The sequence below is a fragment of the Sphaerodactylus townsendi genome, linkage group LG13, assembly GCF_021028975.2.
Source record: "Sphaerodactylus townsendi isolate TG3544 linkage group LG13, MPM_Stown_v2.3, whole genome shotgun sequence".
Lineage (NCBI taxonomy): Eukaryota > Metazoa > Chordata > Lepidosauria > Squamata > Sphaerodactylidae > Sphaerodactylus > Sphaerodactylus townsendi.
In genome coordinates, this window is record NC_059437.1 from 40011973 (window position 1) to 40033734 (window position 21762).

At 46.8% G+C, this 21762-nt stretch overlaps 1 protein-coding gene across 1 annotated transcript; it reads right to left on the reverse strand.

Moving 5' to 3' along the window:
* Positions 1 to 203: 203 nt before the first annotated feature.
* Positions 204 to 21662, reverse strand: DDX54 (DEAD-box helicase 54). The gene is made up of 20 exons (XM_048514334.1): positions 21438 to 21662; positions 20603 to 20729; positions 19443 to 19513; positions 18281 to 18491; positions 16811 to 16860; positions 15797 to 15838; positions 15165 to 15260; positions 12856 to 12977; positions 12168 to 12229; positions 11303 to 11434; positions 9821 to 10031; positions 8712 to 8846; positions 7030 to 7251; positions 5949 to 6022; positions 5051 to 5251; positions 3953 to 4095; positions 3753 to 3866; positions 2792 to 2896; positions 1451 to 1548; positions 204 to 787 (listed from the first exon to the last, which is right to left on the reverse strand). Exons 4-20 carry the CDS (start codon positions 18389 to 18391, stop codon positions 546 to 548), a joined length of 2160 nt encoding a protein of 719 aa, XP_048370291.1. The 5' UTR covers positions 18392 to 18491; positions 19443 to 19513; positions 20603 to 20729; positions 21438 to 21662; the 3' UTR covers positions 204 to 545.
* Positions 21663 to 21762: the final 100 nt, after the last annotated feature.

Sequence of the window (21762 nt, forward strand, 5' to 3'; positions counted from 1 at the left end):
GGGTAGGGAACCTGTGGCTCTCCAGATGTTCAGGAACTACAATTCCCATCAGCCCCTACCAGCATGGCCAATTGGCCATGCTGACAGAGGCTGATGGGAATTGTAGTTCCTGAACATCTGGAGAGCCGCAGGTTCCCTACCCCTGGCCTAAAGTAACCTTCCGGGGCTTATTATGTAACTCCACCAAGAACACACTAAGCCGCTTGCTTTTGCTGCATATATTTGGTTCTGGTCAAATACTTCGCTGACCTCAGCAAACTGGTGAATTGTGCTTTGCCAGGCTAAGCCCCACGCTGTACAGACTTGTTCTAAATCCAGGTCAGAAAACAGGGAAGATCAAACACTGAGGTGAAATATTATTCTCCGACTGGTTCAAGGCCAGGGGACTTGTGAAGGCTTCAAGGCCCCCCAGGGCCGATGGATCAGAGAACTATTTCAGACCCATTAGTTGTAAACAAAGCTTTAAAAAAAACATTTCCCTTGAAACCCAGAGTTGGCACCCAATGAGGCAAGTGTAGAGAGCCTTCTGCCCTCTCATCGAACCCCTACATCCTCTTCCGCATCTTGCCCTTCTTGAAACCGCCACGCCCAAAAGCGCTCTTGCGGAGGTTTTGGACGTGCTGACGGTTGCGGGACTTCAAGCGTTTGAGACCCCCGCTCTGCAGGAAACGCTGCTTGGACTCTTTCTTTCGATGTTTCAGGATCTGCTGCTTGGTTTTCAGCTCAGAGCGGGCCTGCGTCTGCTGGGAGCCACGGCGGCCTTGGGAGGTATGCATTGGGCGCCCCCCTACAAAGGAAGTCACATGGTCATGTTACAAAGCATCCTCTGGACTTTCTGGGCCACTGCTGTCCCCTGGAAGGCAGAGCTACAGGTCGTTGGGACGGGCTGAAAATACCCCTCACAAAAATCAAGACTTTGGGACCTGCTAAGGAATTCCATATCCTGTAAAAGTTGCCTCCGAGAAAACAAAAGCAAGTGTTTAGGTTTCAGGGCGGGCAGAGAGATGATTAAAGATGTACAGCTGCGGAGGTCCCAGTGATGGCGGGGGGGGGGGGGGGGAGGAGGAGGAGTTCCTTGTCCCACATATTCAGAGCCATGTCTAGGTACCCTTAAGAGGGACTTTCAGCAGCCTGCACATTGTGAAAATGTACACACACACTTGAGAAGCCTATACAAAATGAAAAAAATGCTAAGTGCGAAAAGAGTTTTAACACGATTCCCCCCTTCAAATATATGAAGTTCTGCCCCAATCAGTGCAGATTCAAGCATCTCTGCAACCAAATGGTTTCATAAACGCTTTTTTTCTGGAGAAACAAGAAGAGGAAGAGCTGATGAGAATTGTAGTCCATGAACATCTGAAGCGCCAGAGTTGGGACACCCTTGCTCTAGAAGTTATAACTGAGCCAAATAGTAGAACCTGTAATATTTGGCCTGTGTGGCCCCACTCACCTCTGCCTTTCTGTTTCTTCCCACTTCTATTATCTCCTTCAGCCTCGGAGTCAGAATCCCGTTCGTCGATCCTGTTTTTCTTTTTCCATCTCTCATAACTGTGGGAGCACGTTCAGGAAGTGTAACTTCCCAGATTCCTTCCTGAGCAGCGATGATAACTCCTTAATACTTGCAGGGGCAGCTTTTAATCTCATCTAAAAAGGCTTTTGGAAGTGGCCCCCTGTGCTGGCAGAATATGTGACGGGTGTACTGAAGGCCATGGATTCAATCCCTGGCATCTCTATTTAGAAAGTGTAATGGATGCAGGGAAATGCCTTTCTCTGCCTGTGACCCTGGAGAAATGCTGCCAATCAGCACAGGCTGCACGGAGTGAGATGGACCAATGCCACAAAGACAGCTTCGTGTGTTTGAAAGGAACAGCAGGGAAGGTTGGCCTCTCTTCAGCTCCCACACAACCAACTGAGGCTCTGACTGTGATTGGGAGGGGGTGCTATAGTTTCCCCACAAGGAGCCCATCCTGCCTTCAGGCTGTTGGCCATCCCTTACCACACAGGTAGGAAAAGAAGAAGGAGAGTTTGGATTTATACCCCACCTTTCTCTCCTGAAAGGAGACTCAAGGAAGCTTACCAGCTCCTTTCCCTTCTTCTCCCCACAACAGACACCTTGTGAGGTCGGTGGGGCTGAGGGAGTTCTGAAAGAACTGTGACTAGCCCAGTGGTGGCGAACCTGTGGCACTCCAGATGTTCATGAACTACAATTCCCATCAGCCCCGGCCAGCATGATGGGAATTGTAGTCCATGAACATCTGGAGTGCCATAAGTTCACCACCACGGGACTAGCCTAAGGTCACCCAGCAGGAATGTAGGAGTGCGGAAACACATCTGGTTCACCAGATAAGCCTCTGCCAGAGGGGAATCAAACACGGTTCTGCAGATTAGAATCCACCTGCTCTTAACCACTACACCACTGCCTCAGCTATGTGGAAGCTGCTGCTGTGGTGGCATATTTGATAAGACTCTTTACCTGTGACTGGGGCTTTTGATGCACTGGGGCTAGACAGAAGACACCACGAAGCTAACCTCAGCAGGGGTGTCACCCATTGTAAGAAATCTTAACCAATCACACACGCTCTAAATGGCTACAATCTGCACGTGAACAAAAAATGGTTCTGAGTTTTAGGATGAGGTGTAGCAGGTGTCACAGCTTCTGAAGAGACATTCCTTCCTGTGTCAAAACAAAAGAGGAAATGTCCCTCCTAAAAAGCATTCCTGACACTTGTAATTGTGGGCAAATATTTTTTTATTAAGCAGTGACACCCTCCTCAACCTGGTGTAAGGATACAGGTTGCTTTTGTATGAGCTGTTGATGTACGCTCCACTCTCCGTTCGAATTTTCTTCTTGTTCTCCTGGCCCACCTGCCCCACGAACCGCTTCCTCTTCCGATCCCTGAAACACAGTTAAGTGGTTAAAGGAGGGCTGAAGAAACCAGAAAGCACAATTGTGTATTTTATCAGCCCTTTGATTTCAAGCAATGGCAGCTTTTAGGATCACATCCCTATATTTTCGAATGGCTCTGAGGAAAAAGGGCTCTCTAAGGTACTGCATGCTGTCCCTGCAGTGTTTGAAACAGGCCACTAACCAAACATCAGCTACTGCGTGATAAAGCATTTGTCCAGACTGTCATTTGTTTGGAAAGAAGAGTTTGAATTTGTATCCCCTCTTTCTCTCCTGTAAGGAGACTCATGGTGACTTACAAGCTTCTTTCCCTTCCTCTCCCCACAACAGACACCTTGTGAGGTAGGTGAGAGAGTTCCAAAGAACTGTGACTAGCCCAAGGTCGCCCAGCAGGAATGTAGGAGTGCAGAAACACATCTGGTTCACCAGATAAGCCTCTGCCACTCTGTTGGAAGATTGCTAGTTACACAGAGAAGTGGTAGACTCACTGATTAAAGGTAAAGTTCAATGTTTTTTAGGGAACTATACTTCAGACTGGAAAGCTGAGAGACAGGGATAGCTTCAGCTTCCTCACTAGCTAGCGGACAGAATACCAAGGAGGAGGAAATCAGACTTGAGATTATCTAAGGACAGACAAGAGGGGACACAAAAGGGCAGAAGGGTCTCTAACCTTACAGCCCTATCTTATCTACCTGACCCCTGCTGGGCCTTCTCAGTTTCTCTGATGCTAGACATGGTCACATCCAACAATTTTCAACCAGTTTTTCCCTTCCCACATACATATCCCATCGCATCCAACCAACTAATCAATTAGCTAATATCAACCTGGCTCGAACTTGGCACTCACCACTTCAGAAGTTGCTTGTTTGTGTTCATGTTCTGATTTTCATCTCCCATGAGGTCGAGGACGGCACCCGAAGCCTGCTGCTCAAAAGCGCTGCCTTCCTTACTGATGCTGAGCCTGGTCATACACAACAAGGTCAGAAGATCACCCTCCTGCTTGGATGGAGGCCTCGCTGCCCCCCCGTCCCCCAATCCTTGACATACCCACGCTCAGAATCAAAGTCCTTTGGTCGGTAAGGGATGTAGAATTCCTCATCTCTCTGCGTCGCCTGTTTCCTCTTCTTCCCTGTGCCAGGTCCCACCTGGGGCTGCTTTCGCTTCTTCCCAACCACAGTGGAGAAGACATTCTGGGGCAGAAGAGTTAAGACCAGTAAATGACTCTTCCCTTGTCAAGAGGAGAGACTTAGGGAGCTGGGTATGCCTAGTTTGGTGAAGAGAAGGTTAAGAGGTGACATGATAGCCATGTGTAGATATTTAAAGGGATGTCATGTTGGTGAGGGAGCAAGCTTGTTTTCTGCTGCTCCAGAGACTAGGACCAGGAGTCATGGGTTCAAGGTGAGGAAAAAGAGATTCCACCTAAACTTCAGGAAAAACTTCCTGACAGTAAGGGCTGTTCGACAGTGGAAGGCACTACTTCGGAGTGTGGTGGAGTCTCCTTACTTGGAGGTTTTTATAGAGAGGCTCAATGGTCATCTGTCAGGAGTGTTTTGATTGTGTGTTCCTGCATGGCAGGGGGTTGGACTTGATGGCCCTTTTGGTCTCTTCCAACTCTATGATTCTAGGAATATGATCCAGCTCCACTAAAGCAGAGCCCTCTTGTCCCACACCATCTCTGAGCCTGTCCTTCTCCATACTCAGTGGGTCACTCTAGAAAGAGTCCTCGGGACATCTTCCTGACTGGAACTGTGCACATATGATGACTCTCCAGAAGTCTGGAATAGTGGCCAGCAGGGGCCACAGAATGAAGCTTCTTGAAAATGGAGGCTCTCCCCTTTTTTTAAAAAAGAAGCAAGTTTCTACTCCTTATTAAAGGGCATAGAAAAATTACTGATTGACTCTCATCAGGACCGCTGCTGAATCAATATTTCCAGTGACCAAAGAACAGGACTTCTGTGTCCTACACTTGGACCATTTGCACTGAATATCAGAAGCAGAATCCAATGAAACAGATGAAGGAGTCCTGCACACTTGCTTAATTTATATATGACAGAATTGTATCACCGCAGAATCTGCAAGATCTCGGTTCGTTAGATCTGAGCGGAATCTCCACCCAGCATTGCTCATCACCTACAGTGGCCTTACCTGCAGGGTTTCTTCCACCTCCTCAGAGTCTTCAACAGCAGCAACTGACATAGCTGAGTCTTGGACTTTCTCTGCTGCCAAGGCCAACCTTTCTTGCTGTTTCCTTTGGTGCCGGTCGATGAGCGGCCGGTCGTGGCTCCGTTTGGCTCGCATGATGTCGCTGGCCAGAGTCTTGTTGGTGGAGTTAATTTCAAAGATAGTCTGATGCATTAAAGAGACACATGCAAAATGGTGACTGGGTGAGGCAGCGAAGACCTCCTTCCCGCTATTTTGCGCCAAACACAGCTGGAAGTTCATTTCCCATCCAAACTCTCAGAAGGTAGGGCTAAGTTCCAGGCTACATTGATGTGACGAGGTGAGTTGGACCAGAGGGCCTGTATGGCCTCTTCCAACTCTATGATTCTATACCTTCACTCCGGCAATATTCCTTTCCCAAATGGTTCCCAAAGCTTCCCCCACCCCCCAATTACCATATAATTCTTCCTTGCCCATTTTATTCTCACAACACTGCTAGGTAGATTTAGGCTGAGAGTACGACTAACTCAAGGGCATTCAATCAACTTCATGGTTAAGTGGGGATATTTAAATGAAACCAAACTGTGGAAGTCACATCCAGTGGTTGCAAGGGTGACCACGAATGTAGACCACTTTAAAAGGGGAATCATATTATTTGAAAAAAGGTCCATCAATGACTACTAGCAGCAGTTGGTCTCTGTGGTCTCAGGTGGAGGCCTTTCACATCACAACAGCCTGGTGCTTTTTACTGGAGACACTGGGGGATTGAACCTACGAGCTTCTGTAAGCAAATCAGAGCCTCTTCCATTGAGCCATGATCCCTCCCCACTGACATCAAGAAGAGAGGAAGGGACTAATAACTGGAGCTCCCTGCTGCACTCACTGCTTTGGAACGGTATGTTTTGATGCTGTCCATGAATTTTAGCTGCTCGATCTCATCCTCCTCAAAGCGCAAACCTGAAGAGAAACAACACAAAGGGTATTTTATTCTGGGCTATACGTATTCTAGGCAAAACAGAAATCAGCAAATGAGAACGTATTTTGCTTTTTACTTCACTTTCTTTCAGATTTATACCCCGCCCTATTTTGGTGGACCAGGCTCAGGGTGGCAAACATTATTACAGCTTAGTATACAAACAACCAATAAAACCATCGAATAATAATAATACATTTCAGTGTTAAGCCTATCATTTAAACCAACAGCTTGGTGACAGAAAACTTTGGGCTTCCTGGAATAGAATTTCTGGAGGGAACCTTTACAGGGACCTCCTCCCAGTTCAGCATAGAGACTCCAAGGAGACTCTCTCACTACTGCCTATTTCAGTGGTGGCGAACCTATGGAACTCCAGATGTTCATGAACTACAATTCCCAGCAGCCCCTGCCAGCATGACCAATTGGCCATGATGTCAGGGGCTGCTGGGAACTGTAGTCCATGAACATCTGGAGTGCCAAAGGTTCGCCACCACTGGCCTATTTGCTCATATGTAAACGGGAGAAACAAGGGGAAAGGGGAAAAGATGAGAAAAAGGGAAGGGAGGGGAACATGAGGAAAAGGGGGGGAGGGGAAGAAAAAGGGCCCCCAGAATTATTGTCAAGTCCTGGCTGACTTAATCAAATGCTTGATGAAACGTTTTAGTTTTCAAGGCACTTTGCTATATCCCGCAGGGCCCCAATCTTGGATGGCTCCGTGTTCCACCATGTTGCGAGAGGACTTACACTAAATTCTGATGGGCTGTTTTACAATATATGGGGAGTCTTCCCACTGGAGAGGCAGAACATTCAAACGTATGCCAGCCTTCCCCACATCTGCCATGGTGCAGACCACAATTCCACCTGCCATGGAGTTCCAAGCCTGCTGTGAGAGAAAGGGCCACAGAAGCCAAGCCATGGAACTCCTACTACGCAGTCTGTTTGCAGCCAAAAGCACCAGTTATTTCACCCTCTCTCTGGAGAGAACACTCACTAAAGAGAGGATGAATGCCCAGAAGGGAGAAGTCCATTTCTTTGACCCTCTTGATGGATTCCGGTGATGGACCCGGCCGTGACTTCAGGAATTGCTTCTGAGCGTTGTCAGACACTCGACGCAAACTCTGCAGGTCCAGTGAGCGCTCGTGGTCTGTCTGCAGCAGGCTCTCCTCGTCGTCAATGACGCTTTGGGGTACGCGACCAAAGACACCGTCTGCATCTGAAACAGGAGGAAAGGATTGGCCACAGAGCCCAGGTTGGGAACAGGTGATGGAGAATTCTCTCAGTCAGGATACAGCCAAGAATCCAGCTTCAGAAGCAAAGGGATTGCCACCACCCAGAAGCAATGCCAGGGCCTGAGGGAATCTTGACAGAACGGCCTTGCCACCAGAACACCAATGGGCAACTTATGATGAACCTGAAATTAAGGACGTGCCAACCTGTATGTAAGCTTGGAGTTAGTTCATCAATCTGAAGATTTCAGGTTGTGTGTGTTTAGTTCCTACCTCCTTGGCCTGGAAGCTTAAACTAAAAAAGGCAAAAGTTATGGTGATTTTTTTTAAAGCTAAAAGATCTCTAATTCTCTGTACAGCTCCTTGCCCCATATATGCCTAGCAGGAAAGCTAATGAAAGTTTCCTTATTCCACATAAACAGAAAATGCAGAATTCATTTTCCTTCAGTGACAAATGTTTATGCATGCTAGCATGAATGAGCTGTGGGCTCACTGCCACATTACTAAGACCAATTCCCGCTGGAGGTTTAAAGATCCCCACATGACTAGAAGCCTCCAGTGGACTGTAGCAACTATTGGGCTCCAACAGCTATTGCAGGCAGGAAGCCTCGTTCCGGCCGTATCTCTATGTTGGCATTGCCACGACTACCATCACAACCTCCATCAATGTAGATATCCTTCTTGCAGCAGAGAAGAACTAGAATCACCCCAGCAGGAGGAACATCTGCCTGCCATGCAGTAACTTTTCTATCAGTCTACCGATATTACTCGCTCTCAACAAACTTTTGCTCCTAGGCCATGTCAGTTGCTCATGGCTTTGGGGGGGAAAAAAACTTATCCAAACTTCCCTTGCTAAGAATAATTATTACAAGCTATAGCTGAGCCACAGCTTGCAAGCTGGTTTACAAGGCACCGTGTACCTTTCCTAATGATGTATTCCCTCCCTTTCATACAACAACTTGGGAAAGATTGTTCAGTTCAGTTTATCGCACGAAGTCAAAAGCATTTACAAAGAATCAACAATAAAATGTAAGATACTCCAAAATTGGATTAAGGCACTGTTAGAAGTTGCATTTTCAAAACAGTTTAAAGCTCATTTCATTAAAGAGCGACAGAAAGGGTCCCATATATGTCTATCAGATGACTAACACAAATAAGATCTTTAGGTGATCTGTGCAGAAACCAGCATGGCCCCAATTTTCATTGCAGCTTGAGAACAAAAGGCCAACCTTGTAAGAAACTTCTGGTTCCACGTCTGCAAGGAGAAATAAGACTTCCTCCATCATGATGCTTAAGCCTGAGCTGGCCAAATTTTTTTTTGTTTTAGATCTGAATAAAGTGGACAAATCAACAAACAGTGACACAAGCCTTCTGGTTCTAAATCTCCATATGTAAAGAAAGACTGTCACCCTTACCAGTCAGCCACATTGGACAGGGGATTCCCTACCTGTGGGCTTCGTGTGGGGGCTGGCAAGGATAAGGGGACGGCCGAGAAACAGGTGCAAATCGAAGATGTACGGAGTCTCATCGGGCGCCACCAAAGAGTAGGCTGTTCCACTCCTTCCAGCACGCGCCACTCTGCCTGGGTAGAAAAAGCAAAGGAAGTGTCAAATGCAGAATGAGACTGCGAAAATTCAGAGGTGCCTCTCTTTTCCCTCCACCTTTTTTCTCTGTTTTTCTCAGATGTATTATTCTGCCTTTACCTCATTTTTCTCTAATTATCATATCCGGTTCATCTGGAGATGCATGAAATCCAGGCTGTTGCATGCATGGCACTGTTTTATATTTCATTGTTCTTCAAACTGCGCAATCCAGGCCCCTTCCGCACGGGCCAATTAACCGGGGTAACGACGGGATAAAACCCATTTTGGGGGGAACATTGCATGGATTCTGCTCCTGAAGCGAGTCCGCCCCACGTTTCCCCCAACCCAGTTTTTTTGAGAATCGCGCCATCTGCGACACTTTAGTTTTAATGTGGGTTGTAGTCGCGCTTTTCTTTTTTCCCACTCACCTCCCTCCACTGCGTAGCCACGCAGGGACACAGGGATGGCAGCATGGCTGTGGAGGGCCATGCCGGCCTGCCCATGTAGCTACGCAGCGGAGGAAGGTGAGTGGGAGAAACCCCCGCCTCCGTGCATGAGGGGGCCCCATCCACTGCCTGCACGGAGGAATGCATACGGCCTGAGGCTACAGCAGGTTGCTTTATCCCGACTGCAACCCGCTGTATACATTACCCTGATCTTTTGTGCATTGCCCTTTTAACTCTGTAATCTGCCTTGAGTCTCCATGAAAAAGGCAGAAAATGAATGCAATAAATAACAGAGCCTCAGTTAGGAAAGAGAAGGCAACATGGGCCCAGACTGATGGCGTAAGGCACAGGTGTCCAACTCGCAGCCCTCCAGATGTTTTGGACTACAGTTCCCATCACCTGTAGTCCATGATGGGAACTGTAGTCCATAACATCTGGAGGGCCGTGAGTTTGACACCTATGGAAGGCAACTTCATAGATTAACACACATAAGGCTCCAGGCTAAGAACACGGCCTTCAGAACTCACCCACACGATGCAGGAAAAGCTTCGCCTTGGCAGGGAAGCTGTAGTTGACCACATTGTCCAGCAAGGGGATGTCAATCCCACGGGCGGCCAAGTCAGTGACGATCAGCACTGAGCACTTGCCATGGGTGAATTTGCCAATGTTAATTTTGCGGGCTGTCTGGTCCAAAGAGCTGTAGATGTGCGTGCATTCCACACCCTGAGCTGTCAGCAGCTGTAGAGAGACCAGTAAGTCAGCAGATCCAGATTTTCACTGCTTATTTATTTATACTTTGCATTTGTATCCCACCAATCTCCCAAAAGACTCGAGGCGGCTTTGCAATCAATATATGGAAAACATATAAAAACAATACAGAATTACAGAATACAAAGATATAAATGCTAAAACCAGTTAACTTCTAGATGGCATAAAAAACCCTAAACAATATAAGGGAACAGGTGTGCATTTAATATCCCTCTGTTTTTCAGCCCTCTGTGGAAATAGCAAAGGACTGAACTGAAAATTTATTTTTGCAATGTTCCTCTTTTGAAAAAGGTATGTTTCTAGTCCTCATGGCTCTACAGAAAAATAATAGTCTCTAGCAGACTATATCACGATCACAAGGAATCCTTGAAAGCTATGCTAATGAAACTGTTTTACAGATGAAATTTTAAAGGCACAAAATGGAGTGCAGGTATAGATCTTTAATTTCTAAAGTGCTGCCTATGACAAATTGTTTCATAATACAAGGAACTCCACTCTCTTATTTGTTAGTGAGGCTTTAATTGCCACATACAGCAAATGAGGCGGCGCAATTTCAGACGGCAGGTGTACCTCAGGCTCAAATGGGTACCTAGCAGCTTTCCCCCTAGAAGCCGCCTGTCATGCAAGACCCCACCTGTCATCTGAGGTGGTAGATTTCAGGAAACAGGTGAGTCCACCCGCTATTTGGAAGAACTAGATCTATGAAGCTGTCATTTGGCCATTCCCTGACACAGAAGTATGGGGAAAGCTGATTCAGCAGTTGATGGGAAATGGAGGAAACTTTTCTCAACTTTTTCACACTCCTACTCACTCAAGAAGCTCACTTGAGCCTGTCACTTTCCCTTAGACCAGGGGTGGCCAAGCTATGGTGCTCCAAATGTTCATGGACTATCATTCCCATCAGCCCCTGCCAGCATGGTCAATTGGGGCTGATGGGAATTGTAGTCCATGAACATCTGGAACACCATAGGTCAGCCACCCCTACCTTAGACTAACCTACGAGACAAGGCTGTTGTGAGGGTCAACAGAAGAAAAAAAATAAAAACACCAAACGTAGCAAGAAATGAAGTATATGACCAGTTGTGGTTACATACTGGTTCAGTTGAGGCCTGAAGAAAAAGAATGCAAATTGAATCAGAACTGAAAAAGGATTTGAAGGGAGAAATCACAGCACTGCATAGACGCTGAAAGGGCACCCAGCTGTGACAGGCCCTTCCCTTTCCCTAGAAACCCTCACACACCTCTTTAAGATACTCCGTGTGGTGTTTGGTGGATACAAACACGAGGGTCTGGTCTTGAGGTCTAACCACTGTTCTGAGTAGATGCAAGAGGAGCGCTGGCTTGTCATCCGCACGAACATGGAAGAAGGAGAGCTGGACATTAAGACAGGTGAAAAATTAGTCAGCAGCAACCCTAATGGCAGCCAGGAACTGCACAGAACAGCTGAGGTCAAACGATTCTTCCACCCAAAGGGGTTCAGTACACAGCATCATTCCTTGAAACGTACAGATTAACACAAATAGGCAAGATGAGCTACAGCAAATACATCAAACAATGGTTTCAAATGCAGAAGATGTAGAAGAAAAGTTTGGAATTTGTACCCTGCTTTTCTCTCCTGTAAGGAGACTCAAAGTGGCTGACAAACTTATTTGCCTTCCTCTCCCCACAACAGACACCTTGTGAGGCAGGTGGGGCTGAGAGAGTTTGGAGAGAACTGTGATGAGTCAAAGTTCATCCAGTTCACCAAAGTTCACTTCATGAGCACCAGCAAACCACTGGCAATTCAATAAGTAACAACACATGTTCTATTCATGTCTTGCAGCCCATATAAGCAGCAGTGGATACATGGAGGACATTCTCTAATGCTGGTGAGACTGCAAGGAACCAGAGCCCCATGTTATCAAGGTTGTCTCCTGCCACGCTAGCAAGCCAAGGTGTTCAACACTAGCCACTGCCTGAGACTCGTCCTAGGGAAGGAAGGTCACCTCACCCAACACAAAGCAGCACGGTGTAAGACCACTGCCAGACGAGGCCTCCTTAAGTCTCAGGAGACACCAACTCCCCTTCCCCCCACAAAACGTTTCTGGATTTTTGCGACTTCCCCACCTTCAACTGCTCGCTGAGCTTGGACTCCACATCCAGGCGAATCAACATGGGTTCTGTGAGGCCTGAGAAGGAAGTGGGGGGAAAAGACAATGTGAGTGTTCCTTGTCTCTCACAGAAGACTGTGGGGCAGTTGCCAGGAAACGAAAGATGGGTGCCAACGCCCAGAAGCAGGCTGAGAAATTCCTTCTACCGTGACACACTCCTCTGCTTGTACAGATGTTACCAAACAAGAACATAAAAATGACACCTGAGTGAGGCCCAAGACCCCATCAGAAGTGCCAAATTCTGCCTCATTCATAGTCCCCCATTATCTCCTTCCAAATACCAGCTGAGTTAGGCACAGTTTTGACACAGGACACAAGAAGAGGGTCTGTGCCTCAGTGCTAGACTACCTTGTTTTATATGCAAAAAACTCCGAACAAAAATGCAAAGCATCAAGCCCAGAATCAGTACGTGGCACTTACATTGAGCAGGTGCTGAGAAAAATACTTCTCTGCTGGTAACCAACATACTGGGTGGAGAATGCCATACTGGAACAAACAGGGCCAACACCCTGACTCTGTATCAAGGCACAGTAGTCGGGTAGGAACAAAACATGAAATGCTACCGCATGTGCTCCAGAAGGCCACCAGTCTGCCAATATGAGGGCATTTCCCACCCTCCTCAATCACAAGGCCTGCCCACTTACCAGCTCGGGCAAACTCCGCCAGAAGTTTTGGCAGGGTGGCAGAGAACAGCACTGTCTGGCGGCTCTCGGGGAGTCGGGCGAGGATCTCCTGCAACTGCTCAGCAAAGCCCATCTCAAAGAGCCTGTGGAGGGAATCACAGAATCATAGAGTTGGAAGGGATCCCAAGGGCCATCAAGTCCAACCCCCTGGCATGCAGGAACACACAGTTAAAGCACTCCCAACACATGTTCATCCAGTGTCTGTTTAAAAACCTCCAAAGCAGGAGACTCCACCACTCTCTGAGGCAGTGAATTCCTCTGTTGAACAGAGGAAGAACTTTCTGACAGTCAGAAATTTCTTCCTAATGTTTAGGTGGAACCTCTTTTCCTGCACCTTGAATCCATTACGCCGTGTCCCAGTCTCTGAGGCAGCAGAAAACAAGCTTGTTCCGTCTTTTGACATGACATCCCTTCAAATATTTAAACATAGCTGTCATGTCCCCCCTTAACCTTTGCTTCTCCAAACATCCCCAGCTCCCTAAGCCTCTCTTCGTAGGGCAAAGAGATGTACTGTAGTGAGGAACAAGTCATGGAGAAATCACCATAACCAAATGACCTTGTCCTGCTCTCAGAATGCTTACAAATAGGGCCTGTGGGACGCTTGTTGGAGACATGTGTGCCCCAGCAGCAGCAGCTTCCCAAAGATAGTAAAAACGACAACTCTGGGGGGACTCTCAACCCACACAAGGGTTTCAGCCTATAGACAACCTCTGGACTAGGAAACTGAATGTTATCAGAATATTTTCTTAATGCAGATGTCAATCTTTTTCAGCTTTCTGCTGTGTGACACAGCCCTAGTTGCGGATTGACTCCACTACACTCTGAGGTTGTGCATTCCACTGTCAAACAGCCCTGACTGTCAAGAAGCTTTTCCTGGCGTTTAGGTGGAATCTCTTTTCCTTCACTTTGAACCCATTACTCCTGGTTCTAGTCTCTGAGGCAGCAGAAAACAAGCTTGCTCCCTCACCAACATGACATCCCTTCAAATATCTAAACATAGCTACCATGTCCCCTCTTAAACCTTCTCTTCACCAAACTAAACGTACTCAGTTCCCTAAGTCTTTCCTCATAGGGCAGGGATTCCAGACCTTTTACCATTTTGGAAGCAGCACAAAAATTCAGCAAGTGGCAGGGATGGAAGAGAAGAGCAACTGGACAGGATCCCTAGCAACCTACAACTAAAAAGTTTTAGATGGCTTTGGAAGTCAGCCACATATCGAGTTAGTCATTGGTTTGGGGGAAAAGGTAGGGCATCATTTCTGGTATTATGATAAATCAGGGACACCTGGAAGGAGGTTCATTGTAATTTATTAAAATAGTGATACCCCACATTTCCTATATTTCAAGGCGGCTTAAAAATTCATTTAAAAAAAAATACAACCCCACTTGCAAAACAATCCCAGTATTCCAAGCATACTGATTGCAACACAACAAACTTTAAAAAGCCCAGCAAGTTCCTAGTCCCTTTAATTACACAAAGCGAGAAGGGTTGTTGGTGTAAGCTTTCTTGGGATGGGGGGCAGAACCCCACACAGGGGAAGGACAAAAGCAAATCTATTATACAGAATCTTGCAAGGTTAGTTTATATCATCTTTACAGAATTGCAGAAATCAACTTCCTCTTAATGCAGAATTCTCCCTTGACATAAATTTTGGAAAGGGGGGTGGGGGCATATAGAGCAAACAGTGCCCAAAACTGAATAAAAGTGATAGCGCTAAAATAACCATTCACCTGAACATGAGTGAAAACAGGGCATTTCCTTCATCTACAGCACAGGTGTCAAACTCGCAGCCCTCTAGATGATATGGACTACAGTTCCCATTACCCCCTGCCAGCATGATGCTGGCAGGGGATGATGGGAACTGTAGTCAATAACATCTGGAGGGCTGCGAGTTTGACACCTATGGGGTACCAGGAGGACAGTCCAATTACAGAAACCTTACTTGTAAAAGTCTGAATACTAATCAGTTGACTGAACCTGCATACATTTGAACATGAGATGGGAAAAAACAGTTCTAAAGAAAAAAAACTTCACATGTTTCCTACTTCAACCCTGCTGCTTTCACTAGAAAAGCATTCTCGTTTCTCTCCCCCACACAAGCCGCTTGAATTTTTTACAACTAGTTGTATTGATTATCTTCACTTAATCAGCTGTCAAATTAATTTGGGGCACTCGTCAGTTGATCAGTTTAAAAACATTCGAATCAAAAGCTCAGTCGCCAGAAATTACACAATTATCGGTGCAATCCTACAGAGTTATCAAAACTGACCTGTCTGCTTCATCAAACACCACGTATTCCACGCTCTGCAGCTTGAGTTTCATCTCCACGGCCACGTGAACCAGGCGGCCAGGGGTGGCGATGATTCTGTGGAGGGACAGACACAGTGAGTGCTTGCCATAAGGAAAAGAGGAGCTCTCTCTTTCTCCTGCCATCTGTCTCTGGAAACTAATCCCAAGATGCAGCCAAACACCCTGCCAGGGGGTCAGAGTGGTATAGTTCGTGCAGGTAGACTAAATATGGATTGTACCATTTCAGACTGCAGGTGACTGAATCCTGCCCCTTCCTAGCAAAAAAATAAAGAAGGTTTTAGGTAGTCAGCTGAAGGTTGACTCAACCTTCCATCCTTCAATTGTCAGTAAAATGAGTACCCAGCTTGCTGGGATTAAAGTGTAGATGACTGCACAGCGTCAGGCTAGGGCCCAGGTTCTAATCCCGCCTCAGACTGACAGCTCCAAGGAGCAATCCCGAACCTTTCCTACATGGAGATTTTAACAGAGGTATGTCTCAAGGCAGCCCCGGCTACCTAGACTTGATCCTAAGTAACTTGCTCCCATCCAAAGCTAGGAAAGAGAAATTCTCCCTGCTACAAACACACATCCAGGTAGGAATTTTTGACTCACATATCAGGGTTTTCATGCAGGGCTGCAAACTGGTCTTCCATTCTGGAAAGGAAAACGCAAATTTATGCCAGACAAACATTTGAAGAGGTAGAGTGATACCACTCTCTCCCTTCATCTGAATCAGAAAGCCACACTTCGCACCTGATTCAGACGCTGCGGGAGAATGAGGTGGTAGAATGGGGTGCATCGCTTCATAGATAGATTCCAGCTTTGAGTGGTTCTTGGCATAAAACACTGCCTGCACCAAGAAATCTAGTAGAGCACGGGAAAACATTCTGCCCACTATTTCCTGGCTTTCTATTCACAAGAAGTTATTTGGAAATGAAAGGGAACATTCCAAAAAGAGGATCCTCTGCCTGGAGTTTGAAGCGGCGAACCTCAGAATGGTTTTGCTTTATTTTCTCACATGTCTGAGTCAAACTTTTGAGTCTACAGCTTTTACAAGCTCTGCACCAAATACTTCACCTTCCTTTGCTTTTCAGAGCAGTAATCGGCTTTCTTGGGAGAACCAATCTCATGAAAAAGGGAGTGAACTGGCTGTGCCTCAACCACCCCCAAATAAGACGTGTGGTGCCAAAAACACCATTTCCCCTCATGCCTATGTGCTGGAATTTGTGTGTGGGAATCACCTTCATTAAGGTGAATTTGTGTGTGGGAATCTCCTGATAGATTTGCTGGGGTGGGGACTCTTCCAATTCCTCAAACTTATCCATTTCATTGGTTTTTACCTAACGGCTTCTGAGACTTCAAACATATCCACGAGGGAGGGGTTTTTCAATGGTTATTAGCCATTACAGCTAAATGGAACATCTCTGTTTAGGGGCAGTATACCCCTCAGTTCTGGATGCTGGAGAGAGCTAGTTGCCTTCACACCCTAGTCATGGCAACTGGCTGGACACAGGATTCTGGGCGAGGTGAGCCTTTGACCTCATCTAGCAGGCCTTCTTCTACAGTCTTAAGCAAAACATGTCCTTAACGATGGAACAGATCAGGAATATAGACACAGAAACTTACTTGTCTCCTCCAAGAATCAAGGCAGTTTTCAGCCCAGTAAACCGGCCAAGCTGCAACACCAGACAAAGGAGAATTAGGCTGCTATCTTGGGAACTTTGATGCTATACTTTCCAATTCTCAAGAGAAGAAGAGTTTGGATTTATATAAGGAGACTCAAGGCGGCTTACAAACTCCTTTCCCTTCCCCCACCTCCCACAACAAACACCCTGTGAGGTGGATGGGGCTGAGAGAGCTCCAAAGAACTGTGACTATCCCAAAGTCACCCAGCTGGCGTGAGTTGAAGTGCACAAGCTAATTTGGTCCCCCAGGTAAGTCTCCACAGCTCAAGGGGCAAAGTGGGGAATCAAACCTGGTTCTCCAGATTAGAGTGCACCTGCTCTTAACCACTACACCACGCTATGCTGCCCATTCCCAGCCTTTGCTGTTCCCCCCACCAAAAAAACCCCCAACACTTTACAGGGATTTTTTCAAAAAGCAGCCACAGCTTTGGTGAAAAGTTTCCTGAAACAGATTTGAACTCCAAACCTCAGCAGACTTTGTGCAATAAGAAAACCATTGGCTGGAAAAGAATGTTAGCTAACAGAAGGCTAATATCTGCCAAGAAGGCAACATGCAAACAATTGAAAGGTGACACAGTGTATGGATTGTGTCACTTTTCAAGGGTGGACTGGCCTTTCAGCGGACCAGCAAGAATTCCCAGTGGGCTTTGAAAACCCAACGGTGGCCAAGGCAACCCTAGCCGAGGAAGGGGGCTCTTTTACACAACTTTGCTGTTTGTATCCTTCATTAAGGTGAGACTGCATCGCGCAGCTGTGTTTAAAAGTATTTATCGCTAGGTTAGAGATGATCAGGATCATGGATATGTATTAGATGGTATATTGCCATATGCCTGCCTGCGTCTTGCTACGCACTTCACAGAAACAGCACAATCCATCCAACGGTCTCTGAAGGTTCAGGAGAGAGTCTTGGGATAGATAGGCAGGTGTCAAAGACCCTTTTTTATTTTCTTGCCATCAAGTCACAGTTGTCTTATGTTGATCCCATAGGACAGTGGTGGCGAACCTATGGCACTCCAGATGTTCGTGAACTACAATTCCCATCAGCCCCTGCCAGCATGGCCAATTGGCCATGCTGGCAGAAGACTGATCAGAAATGTAGTCCATGGTATCTGGAGTATATAAATTCACCTAGGTAATATAAAGGGGGTTTCATGACAAGAGACATTCAGAGAGGGTTTGCCATTACCTGCCTCTGCGTCATGCCCCAGGTATTCCTCGGAGGTCTCCCAAATACCTGCCAGGGCGAAGCTGAGGGTGCGTGACTGGCCCAAGGTCACCCAGCAAGTTTCTGTGGCAAAGTGAGGATTCGAACCTTGGTTTCCCAGATTCTAGTTCAACACTTTGACCACTACACCACACTGGCTCTCTCCATCCTTTTCACTCATCGGCAATTCCTCTTTGCTTGGCGTACCTCTTTGGTGAACTTCAGAGTCTGCAGGGCCAGTTCCCGAGTGGGTGACAGGATGAGGGCCCGGGCCCTTGGTCTCTCTAGCTGGCTGTGTTCCTTCAGCTTCGTACGCATGGGGATGAGGAAACAGGTCAGCTCTCTGGGCGTGCTTCACGCTCACGTTCTAGCCATGGCAACCACATCCCTCAAGCCATCCGAGGATTGGAGGAATAGCCTGCAAGACAGAGACAGCCCCATGTAAAAAAAGTGAAACTTGGCAAATTAGGCCTTAACTCTTAACCGTAATTGGGAAACAGTCTACAAAACCAGCAACAATCAAGAGGGTAAAAGATATTGTTTCCTGAACCATTTCAAATTCAATGCTGCAGCCTGTATCAACATAGGGAAGCTCCACCTCCATTTTATTTTACTTTATTTATAGCCCACCTTTCTCATCCAGACTCAGGCCAGGAAGACAGTTTTCAGCAGCCAATGAAGGCTTAATTTTGTAGTTGAAGCTGAGAGGCAGATTCCTAATGTTCCCTTTTTTTTGCTCTAGCCTCTAATGATACTGTAGGAGCAGCAAATTCCTGCCATGATACTGAAAGATCAGTTGACCACCAAAAAGTAGCAAAACAAGTTTCGGATGGTCAGCATAAACATTTCTTCTTGTCCATTCATGAGCAATTGTTTAAGAAGAAGAAGAGTTTAGATTTAAATCCCACCTTTCTCTCCTATAAGAAGACTCAAGGTGGCTTACAAGCTCCTTTCCCTTCCTCTCCCCACAACAGACACCTTGTGAGGTAGGTGGTGCTGAGACAGTTCTGAGAGAACTGTGACTAGCCCAAGGTCACCCAGCAGGAATGCAGGAGTGCGGAAACACATCTTATCCACCAGCTAAGCCGCTGCCACTCAGGTGGAGGAGTGGGGAATCAAACCCGGTTCTCCAGATTAGAATCCACCTGCTCTTAACCACTATGCCATGCTGCTCTTAACCACGGCACCATGCTAGCTCTCTCTTTAAAACCAGATATCAGGTATTCCACCACCCCTTGCCCTCACACTCGGCTGCTGCCCTTCTCTCTGTTTTGCCTCCTTCTTGCCACAAAAGCAGTGTCTGGGAAACCAGTCTTGTAGTGTCAATGCTATAAAACACTGCATCCCAAAATGTTTGTCGGCCACTCACCTTCCTCTGGATTGGGGTAGGCACTTTGTAGCCTTTCTTCATTATCCCTTTGAACACTGGGTAGCTCAAACCTGGCAGAGACAACAGTTTGTAAGATCAGCAGCAGAGCCCAGCTGAGTCAGACCCATAGGTCACAGTAGGGCAGGATCCTGCTGCCTAAAGATGCCAACAGGTGCCTTGCGAGATCCGTAAGCTGGGAGATGGAGACCAGAGACTTTCCATCACTCTCCCCTGATCAAGCACCTGGTATTCAGCGATGTATACCCCCTGAACACAGAGGTTTCATTGAGTCCATCATGGCTGGTGGTGAAAGGTGCCACTCGGTCACAAGAGACTTATAGTGGCTCTACAGAGTTTTTAAAGCAAGAAACGTTTCGAGGTGGCACGTCATTGCCTGTCTCCACATGGGTTGAGAGAGTTCTGAGAGAACCATGACTCATCCAAAGTCACCCAGAAGGCTTCAAGTACAGGAGTGGGGAAACAAACCTGGTTCTCCAGATTAGAATCCGTCACTCTTAACCATCACACCATGCTGGCTCTCAATCATGGCTAACAGCCATTAATAGATCAGTCATCTATATGCCCCCTTCTGCACATGCAGAATAATGCACTTTCAATCCACTTTCAATGCACTTTGCAGCAATGCAGAATAGCAACATCTGCTTGCAAACAATTGTGAAAGTGGATTGAAAGTGCATTATTCTGCATGTGCGGAAGGGGTGAGAATCACCACCCTCCCTTTTAAAATAAGCAGTGACACAGAACTCCCAAACAGCCAGGCATTTATAGTGATGACTGAAGCTATAAGCAGGGGAAAGGAACCAAATTGGCATGGGAGCAGAGAGGAAGCAATCCCATTAATGGCTTCAGAGAACCGGACATTCCAGTCCTCCACCGACTTATTGAGAGAATTGTCAGTAGGCTTAAATCTCACAGGACATTCTGGAAACCTATTGGATGATGAGTGACAGAGGGGAGCACTGATATCTACTCAGGCCTTTAGAGCAAAGAGATCCGACTACAGTCTATAGATGTCAAGGCCACATCCACCCCCATCCCAAAGACCAAATCCAAGAAAAGGCCCGATGTGTCACCCTGTCCAGATCAACCAATACAAAATACAGTAACTGAGATGCAGACTTCAGCTATCCCTCACTCACCCATGGACTGGAAGCCCCCGGACTTCTTCTTTTTCTTGTTCTGGGCCCGAACCATTTCCCGGGTGTCTGGTTCGACATCAGAGGTACAATCAGACGTGGGGAAGGTTGGCACTGGCATCTCGTAGTCCTTTGAACAAACGGATGGGGAAAGTGTGCACCAGATATGGAATAACAAGAAACAGATTCATCTTGTTGCGCTGCCAGAATCTTTACAAGTGCAAACATAAGAATCTATTTGGGAAAAGTGACTGAACATCCAAGAAAGAGGGGCTGTTGTGGATTTTCAAGGCTGTGTGCCCGTGGTCTGATAGTTTTTGCTCTTAATATTTCTTCCACATCTAGGGCTAGAATCTTCAGAGGTAGACCACCACAAATTCACAACAGCCAGCCGATTCCCTTCGTGAAGGACTCCCAACAAGGTTACCATAATTAGTGCATCTGTGTTTTTTTAGGGGCAGCAGCTCTACAGACAAGCCAATGTCAGAAATCTGCCAAACGAGCCCTTCTTGGATTGTGTGATTAGTTACAAATGCTGTTTTGGGGTTTAAACAGTTTTTGTCTTATAAGTTGGTTTTCATGCCGTTTTACAAGCCACTTTAGCAAAAGACACAGCTTTTGATCCTTGAAATCATTATTTAGAAACAATCCCACTGAATACAACGGAGGCTCATCACTGTGTAAATATACACGTGTTTACAACTAGGTTGCTACTTGGAAACAAGTCCCGCTACACTCAATAGGGGTTATTGTCAAATAAATCACTTCCATGCCCACCTTGGTTGGTTAATTCGCTATTCTCTTTAATTAAAAAAAAAACTTGTGGTTTGATCAGTACCTGTTGCTCGTCCACATCATGATCTTTACATCGCCGCTGTCTTTTCCTTCTCCGTCCCGAAGCCTTCTGAATGGGCGCCATGGAGTCCCACGCAGTCCGGTTGCGATCCCTCCTGCCCTGAACCCCACTAGCAACCCGGAAGGAGGCACCACGTGCGCCTGTTGGAACAGTCGGTGCTGAGCTTGGATGCAACCACTGTCAGAAAAATGGAGGGGAGGAACGGATCTTCCTATTTCCCTGCCCCTTGGTACATTCTCAGGGTCTCCTGCTATTCTCCACCCTCTCTCAAGAATGGTTTCACCCACGCTGGTTTCTCCTACGTCTA

Bases quoted from the DNA above. Each gene is read 5' to 3' on its own strand.
- DDX54 (XM_048514334.1), bottom strand. From the start codon at position 18,391: ATGCGTACGAAGCTGAAGGAACACAGCCAGCTAGAGAGACCAAGGGCC. The intron at 10,032-11,302 runs GTGTGTGAGGGT...GTCTCTCTACAG, and splicing joins ACACGGAGTATCTTAAAGAG to CTGCTGACAGCTCAGGGTGT. The intron at 4,096-5,050 runs GTAAGGCCACTG...CTTCTGCCCCAG, and splicing joins AGGTGGAAGAAACCCTGCAG to AATGTCTTCTCCACTGTGGT.